This window comes from Salvia hispanica, chromosome 2 (genome assembly GCF_023119035.1).
Source record: "Salvia hispanica cultivar TCC Black 2014 chromosome 2, UniMelb_Shisp_WGS_1.0, whole genome shotgun sequence".
Classification (NCBI taxonomy): Eukaryota; Viridiplantae; Streptophyta; class Magnoliopsida; order Lamiales; family Lamiaceae; genus Salvia; species Salvia hispanica.
This window is the reverse complement of record NC_062966.1, coordinates 16,698,653-16,707,093: the sequence shown is the minus strand read 5'-3', so window position 1 is coordinate 16,707,093 and position 8,441 is coordinate 16,698,653. Positions and strand designations below refer to the sequence as shown.

Genomic DNA, 8,441 nt, shown 5'->3' with positions numbered 1-8,441 from the left:
TACAAAGTATAGCTACGAATTGAATGTCAAATAAATTAATAATTAGTTATAATAATGTTGAATAATCAAATAGTAGTAAATATCCAATTCATATATGACTGCTAAATGCTAATAGATGCATGACTTATTTTCGGGGTCAAAATGGCGGCGCACGATGTGGTGTGTGTCTCCACCCAACAACGATTGCGACGCAAATGGCGGCGCAAATACTTTTCGTTTTAATCATCATTGCGACGAAACTTGGTTAACTAATGAAAAAGATTAAATGAGGTATTAATGACATTTGCCATATTAAGAATTAGCAGCCTATTTAGAAATGCAGAATACTTTTACATATTAGAATCTGGCATAAACGAAAATTGGTCTAATTTCCGGTGCGCGAGGGTGGGACCGTGGGTAATGCCTAATGGGCAATGGCTATTCTATGTTCCAAGTCAAAAACGGTGTTTATTTACTACTATACCATTTACTCTGCTTTTGAATTGAAAAAATATCAAAACACAAAAGGAATCACGACGTGACAAAATATCAAAATTATCAACACACAAAACGCAAAAGTATCATTCCAAGTCAAAAACGGTGTTTATAAAAATCAGTACTCTCAACTCAATTTAACACACAGTAATACATTTTTCATTCACGAAAAATATGACATTGTTGCATCTGGGTTCGTTTGCTAAGATTATAAATTATAATACTTTCATTTTTTTTTTTAACCACAGGTGTACCGAACCCGTCTTTTTGGCGGAATCCGACTAATCCTGCTCGACCGGATTAAGTATAATACTTCCATTTTGATTATATGCATTCTAAACCTTATTCGCACTTCATATAATAAATCCAATATTTAATTGCTCAATACTATGGGCCCATTTTCCATTAAATATTAAAATTTTTGTGGCGGAAGGAAACTCTCTTAATATTTTTTTTGTATGATACTTTACCTAATTTTTTCTCTTTTGAAGTATAAATGAATTTGGGAGTATTTTGTTAGGAAATGACAAAAATTGAGTTCTAATCTAGTACTACTAGGTAAGTTCTAAGAAAATGTGGTTTGACTTTAAAGAACATAAATTTACTTTTCTAAAAAGAAAAAAAAGAAGCAAATAGTCTTTACACAAAACCCAAGCCGGCAACCCGGAGTAGTAATATATATGACGTCGATTTGAGCAACTTACTACTTTCTCACTGTGAAACCCGGCGACGACTGTTGAAATTGATCAGATTCCGATTCTCTGGTAAGCTTTCTGATTGAATTAATTTCTCTTGATTCCTCCTTCCTCTTTAGTTGTCAATCAGGCTATCTTTTCTCTTATAGTTCCGATTTCTAAACTATTTTCTGTGTGTTTAGTAGCGGTGAGGATTGAGGAACAATCAACGATGGCGTCAGATCCGAAATCTCACATATTTGAGGAGGTCGCCAAGCATAATAAGACTAAGGACTGTTGGCTGATTATCAGCGGCAAGGTAAGATCATCCCCTTTTTCAGTTGAATCTGTGTTTGTATTGAAGAGAACTCGATTATGAGAATTTTGATGTGCTAGATTCAATCTGTATTTCATTGTGACGCTGGAGTCAATTTAGTTGGACCTGTGTGTAGAGTTGGATACGAACACACAGTGACTGTGTTCTACTGCAAATTTTAGTTAATTTATCGAGCACTTGTTGTACATGTATAGTTTCGAGTTCCTTTTAACTCACTTTCTAGCTTAGCTTAGAACTGTTTCAGCTGTTACTTCCTGGCCTATTTTGAACTAGAGTTGCTAGATTACACATCAATGATGAGGGCAATTATATAGCACTGGTATACTCATCCTTAGGTTAGTTCTGATTCTTAACTAGTAGGTACCCCTGCATCGTTCTACATATTGCTTGGACTTGTTAAAAGTTCTCTTCTCTTATGAGTTAGTTTGAAGTGGATATTTGAGGTGAATTCTAATACTGATGGCCGATGCCATTCTGAGTTCCAATAATCTGCACTCACTCCATACTACTATGATTCATCTTCAGTGAGTATCATTTACTCTTGATTAATAATCTGTACTGTTTTATTTACACTATTTATGAAATGCTTGATGTACACCATGAAAAGACTATTTATGTGATAATTTTCTCAATAATTAGAAATATTTAAAGAATGTATTAAAAGATTATAATTGCAATGAATTATTAATTATAAATCATTTGTAAACATGATTAATAAATAATAACTTGGGGATGATGCTTAGTAAAGATGGTTGTGCGCTGGTTTTGGTGCCATAGCTGTCCCTAGGTCAACAGGTTGATTCTGTTGCCAACACTTCTGGGTCTGGGGCTATAACGAGACTAGAAGGGCCACTTATGCTCTGGTTATTTTAGGAGCTTTAACCATCAGTTTGAACTGTCTCAAATGATCACTATGAATCTAGGAATATGGGGAGCGTGTCCCTTGGAGTAGAAAGTTGAAATCATGGTGGTCGTTTAATTTTAAGTATCTTACTAAAATTTTATACTATAAGCAATATTTTGGTGCAAATTATTGGAGATGAAGCCTGGAGTGGAATTTGTTGGTACCGCGCCGCATCATGAATATTATGGCTGTATTTGTGGACACTTGTTTGGGTTTGACGTTAAGTCTACATAGAAGTTTCATTCAAACGAGATACTACATTGATAGTTTATAATGTTTGCAGGTTTATGATGTTACCCCTTTCATGGAAGATCATCCTGGAGGTGATGAGGTTCTGCTATCAGCCACTGGTAACTTAACTATGATCAATGCTATTTTTCTTTGATGAAGATGATTATGTAAAACTGCAAACAAAGACTAAATCAAGAGTGGCATGTGAAATTGTTGGTCTTTAATCTCTACAGGAAAAGATGCAACCAATGACTTTGAAGATGTTGGGCACAGCGATTCTGCTCGGGAGATGATGGATAAGTACTACATTGGGGAGATAGATATGGCAACAGTGCCCCTAAAACGAAGCTACGTTGCTCCACAACAACCATCATACAATCCAGACAAGACTCCAGAGTTTGTGATTAAGATCTTGCAGTTTCTTGTGCCTCTCCTGATATTGGGATTGGCATTTGCTGTCCGACTCTACACCAAAGAGAAATGAGAGCCTAGAATTTACGTAGTACATTGTTACTGTTAGTTATTTTCCTTATTGATCGTCTCCCTTCTAGGCTCGTAAACATGTTGTTACTGGACTCTCGACTAGATTATCTAGTTTGCCTGCTCTATGTTGTAGGCTTTGTTGTTTTGTGTTCTTTGCGGAACACGGTTGTGGAAATGTTTTGTGCTCAGTAAATTTCAGTTTTGAAAAACGATAAAGTCTGGTCAAATACGAGTAAATTTCATAACTTTGAAAAATACTTTAATTTCAACTATTTTCTATTGATTTTTATTTTGGTAAATTATATATGATGTGGAAATTAAAATACGTTAGCCTAAACGTACTTATATTAAAGTTAATGATTTTTATGAACTATATACTAGAAATTTACAAAAAAATCATGAATTTGAGCTACAATTACAATTTGGAATACGGGCTACGGCGTTAATAGGGCTTGTTGGTTCGGCAATGGTAAGCCCTAATTGCATTTTCCCCTCCACGTATAAATAACGGCGTTGCGCGAGGCGAAGCTAGAGACGAGCCAAAATGCAAATCTTGGTGAAAACCTTGACCGGCAAAACCATAACGCTCGAGGTTGAATACTATCGACAATGTGAAGGCCAAGATTCAAGACAAGGAAGGCTAGTGTTTTTGCAAACTCTTTCCCCCCTTTCTCACTTATTGTAATCTAATCAATTTTATGCTGAACCATCATTTATATTTGTTAGTATTTAATTGGTGCAGGAATTCCTCCGGATGGGAAGCAGCTTGAAGATGGGCGAACACTCGCTGATTATAACATTCAGAAAGGTTTTTATTTTCCACTTGTTCAGTTTTATTCCTGCTTGTCTATGGGTTTACTAAATGATTATAATTTGACCTCATTTCTTAACCTGGCAAACATGAGTCAAACTCATTTTATAGACCTAAAGATGAAGCAAAAAGCTAGCATTTGATTGGTGTTCAGTGAATAATTTATTTGTTATTGGATGTGTATTGCAGAATCAACCCTGCATTTGGTTCTGAGGCTTAGGGGTGGAATTATCGAGCCATCTCTTATGGCTATAACCAGGACAAGATGACATGCCGCAAGTAAGTTTTGAGATGTAGGGATTACTTGTATGCTCAGGGTTTTCTTGAATTGTGTATAGTCTCTATAAGGTTGTAAGCTGATATGGACTTTAACTTAGTAGCAACAGTGCTTGGTGAAGAAACATGCTTGGTTTTATAAGCTCTCTATAACAACTTCTAATAAGTGTTTGATGCCAGGATACAAATTTACCACTGTTAAATATTTCAAATGCTAACATATTCATACTTTTGAACTTTCTACTTAGAATTTGATGTTTGTTGTTTAGATCATGATCTTTTACACTTGACCTGCAGATGTTATGCCCGCTTGCACCCTCGTGCCGTCAACTGCAGGAAGAAGAAGTGTGGACACAGCAACCAGGTATGAGGCCTCAACATGTATTGCTTCAGGCACCAGGCAGACATTCTTAAGTTTGTCTAATGGTTATTTGTTTTCTGCAGTTGAGGCCAAAGAAGAAGATCAAGTAGATTACCAGGTGTATCTGTGTTTTTTGGTTTTTTGTGGATGAATGACTTTGAACTACATAATGTTGATGATGTTTTAACTCAAAGTTCAGTTATCATCTTGTTATCGAATAATGTGTGTATTGCCATAGTTGCACTGACAAAAAATTTAACTGCAGAGAACAAGGTTTTGTTTGACTTCTCTGCATAGCTATGTTATGTTACAGTTACACTTCATCCCCTCCCTACCGTTCACATGACATTAGTGCTAATATTCCTTCCAGCAAACCTAGAAGAAACAACGAATAATAGCAGTTTCTTTTTTGAGAAATAAACCATGCATTCTCAATGGCCTCACAATTCCTGCAATATTTTGGGCATAGAAAATTGAGGCATTCACAAATGGTGTGGGTATTTTTTATTGTTTTTTTTGTAATGATTTCACCAAACTGATACACCCAATTTTTTTAGGATAGTGATGGCATCTAAGCTTCTTCTCCAAACATTTGCTTAACACAATCTACAGTTTATTATTCGTAATTGATCAGTTCTTGTTCAATTAGCTTTTGCTCATGGACCTAATAACTAATTAATCCACTCATGCTCGAGTAGAATTAATTAAGATTAACTTGATCAATTATTACATATTTAATCTCATGCAGCAAAATATATATACTTTTTTAAAGAAGGGATATTTGTATCGTTTCACTCCCTATTTATGAAATCAAACAATAACAAAAAAACGTTATCTTATTACAATCTTGAGTTGGGCTCATGTTTTCTATCTCCAATCACGGATCTTGATTTATCCTGTCCTTGAAACCAAACGAGTCTTATTTATTGCGCGAGTTACGTCACTCATCTCCTCTCCACGTCAGCTTGGATAAGCTAGATCATGTGGATTATTTTTTCCAATCTAACACTGTCTCCCTACAATTAGTCAAACATATAGTTGAATTGGCTTAGATTATGATGAAACTCATCGCCAATTTGAAAACAACATATAATGTCACATATATTTTGAGATAAATGGGGACCTCATGCAAAAAGGATACTTAACCAAATAATCTATTTTAGCTCTTAGAAAGACTTAAAAATGATAATGATTAATGATCGATGTTTCCTTTATAGCGTTTTTTCTTTTCTTCAGGATAAGTAATGTTCCTTTCGTATAGTAATTGTATGTTTTTGAGTAACCGACCATCCAATTTATTTCTTCATGAAGTGAGCCTCATTTGCTAACTTAAGACGTAAAGGTCCAGACTCTTTCGCTTTTCAAAGCTGTAACTTCAATTTACCCTCTCAAAATGTTCAATTGATCAACTACACTACAAATATTATTGTTCTTTTTTCTACATGATAATATCTACCCATAGACACTAACCAATATATAAATGTTATTCTTTATTTTTGGTTAGGGTAGTGAAAATATAAAAAGAAATGTTGTTGAGGGTCAAAATAAAATGATGCAACCAAAGCAAAAGGGTCAAATATCAAAATGAATGTTGCGTTTTAGAGTTTTTTTAGGGAGATAATATGATAGTGTCGGCCACAAATCCTTTAAAGGGTCTATTTTATCCATTAAAGGACTTCCATTCATCTATATTTCTGTTTATTGTGTTTAATGACGGAAGAAAATAATACTAAAACAATAAGAGTACAAAAACAAAATAGAAATGAATTATATCATCGTCTCTCATCCAATATTACTACGGATATATAACTCTTACGATTAGCATCAAATTACCTAAACTTAATTAATATTAAAAATTCAGATGACATTTTGAAAATGTCAATATATATAGTAATGACTAACGAATATGGACAGGCTCGGCTTCAGTATAATCTAAAATTCGTGTTTAGATAACCGGATTATTTGGTGGGGGTTTATTTGAGTTGGTTATATGTTTAGGGCATATGGCAAGTGGTTAGATAGATTGAATTGAATAAGTAAATGAAATGGAAAAGGTCATAATTGAAATACTCCATATTCCAATTTCCCACCAACGAAACAAGTCAATTTGTCACGTGTTAGATTAATTGCGTTCCCAGCTTCCTTGCTGGAGAGTCGAGATTGTTATCTTCTCAATCTTGAATTAAGGATTTTACTCGATTTTACTCTTTGCGAAAAAATTGCAATAAAAAATGAAAGTGGCTGAAGTATTTTAGATTTAAAATTTGAAAAAAAAAACACTGGTATAAATTAGTCATCAAATAGGAGTATTTTTTTTCTAGCCCTTTCCTTCTCACAATATGAATGCCCGCTGGCTGCTATAAACCTTAAATAAATGAGCCCACTCTTTTCTTCCACGTTCAAATTGTTTTCATATTTACTATTAAGATTGAAATTTATATTTTGCATCCCTAATCCTATCCAACTTCGAATATGAAAATATATGCAGTATTTATCCATAAAGAAGGCTTTCAATTTCATGGTTTTAAGGATTAATTTTGACTTGTTTTCCAAAACAAACTAATTTGTGTATGTGTACATCTAACATAAATTGAAAAAAAAGAAACAGGAAATTAACAATTGTATTATTCCAAAATTTATAAATAATTAAGCGTTTTTATTGAAATGAGATATTTTTTTATATTTAACTTGGAGATGAAGGTTTGAAATTCATATCTTAGTCGCACATTCTCTAAATGTGAATAGTTTTATTTTACCTTCTACGGAATATATGATCGTTATCTCTCGAGGGAAATTCACCCAAAAACATGACTTTGGACTTTGGACTTTGGACCAAAATTTCCCATAATTAACTGTTTTAAAAATTAAGCATGCAATAAAAAAACTTTTGGATGATATTTAACTATCAGAATCAGTATATGATTGATATTTGAATTACTCGTGCATATAATCAACTGACTATGTTTCTGAGCAACATAAAATTGATAATAACATCTCCAAGGTACAATGTCAATTTGGGCAAAGCTGGGACACAATTGTATAAAGCAACAATACTAGCATTTCTTATATGTCAATCACCGTTACCTAAAATAGCCTAGTTTTGGGTTACGAAAAACTACATATTGACAAAGCAAAGTAGTGTATGTCCATTGACAAAAATCATATGTTCAATGTTATTTGTATAGATTAAGAAATAAATAATCTCTGATACCTCATACTTGGTTTAGTCAAGCAAGAAATATTTTTCTCACTGTGTGATCTATTCAGTGTTATAGTAATCTAATATAGGAAGTGATTTTGGATTATCACAAACAATCGTTCATGGTAGATTGTCTATGTCTATATATGTTGAAAATACTATCAATTCATTAGTTATACAATTAAGGTGAAGAGGTGGCGAGAGAAGAGGGAAATGAGGAGGCAGCGAGAGAACCATAATTCATGAGGCAGCGAGTGAATGAAAAAATCGGGAAGAGATTACATGGTGAACCCAATTAATGGACTACTTTTAGCATTTGTTTAGAAATTGAAGTTTGTGTGATATAATCTTCATTCTTGATTTGATGTTTGATGATGGATCGATTTGGCATGCAATGGAGTTCTTGCAATTATGGATGAATGACGACGGGTATGTAGAAAACTGTTGATAAGTCGTGATATCAAGTGAATAACATCACAAACGATGCTAAAAAGTTACTCCGTATTTGATAAGTCAAATAAAAGAACTTAATAAATTAAAAATTTGAGAGTGATAAAACTCGTAAAATATTATTCTAATTAAGTGTAATTTTTGTCCAACACGTAGAGGGCATTTTATAGGCACTAGTTTTAAGATTAAAAGGAAAATAAACTTGAAAAGAAATAAACTTTAAGGCCATGTTTGGTTGCCG

The 8,441-nt window shown here is 33.6% G+C and overlaps 1 protein-coding gene and 1 pseudogene across 2 annotated transcripts; both read left to right on the top strand.

Moving 5' to 3' along the window:
* Window positions 1-1,090: 1,090 nt before the first annotated feature.
* LOC125207180 (cytochrome b5-like) lies at window positions 1,091-3,278 on the top strand. Of its 2 annotated transcripts, none has more exons than XM_048106417.1 (4): window positions 1,091-1,238; window positions 1,355-1,467; window positions 2,673-2,739; window positions 2,854-3,278. In XM_048106417.1, the coding sequence occupies exons 2-4, from the start codon at window positions 1,381-1,383 to the stop codon at window positions 3,102-3,104; spliced, it is 405 nt and encodes a 134-aa protein (XP_047962374.1). In that variant the 5' UTR covers window positions 1,091-1,238; window positions 1,355-1,380; the 3' UTR covers window positions 3,105-3,278. The 2 variants fall into 2 exon arrangements, with proteins under 2 accessions (XP_047962374.1, XP_047962373.1); XM_048106416.1 differs by having other exon boundaries at window positions 1,092-1,238; window positions 1,352-1,467.
* A 79-nt stretch (window positions 3,279-3,357) lies between these two features.
* On the top strand, window positions 3,358-4,861 carry LOC125207181 (annotated as a pseudogene).
* The last annotated feature ends 3,580 nt before the right edge of the window (window positions 4,862-8,441 follow it).

Excerpts from the sequence above, each read along its gene's own strand:
- LOC125207180 (XM_048106417.1), top strand. The coding sequence starts at position 1,381 with ATGGCGTCAGATCCGAAATCTCACATATTTGAGGAGGTCGCCAAGCAT. Across the intron at positions 1,468-2,672 it reads GGCTGATTATCAGCGGCAAG|GTTTATGATGTTACCCCTTT; the intron begins GTAAGATCATCC and ends TAATGTTTGCAG. Across the intron at positions 2,740-2,853 it reads GGTTCTGCTATCAGCCACTG|GAAAAGATGCAACCAATGAC; the intron begins GTAACTTAACTA and ends TAATCTCTACAG.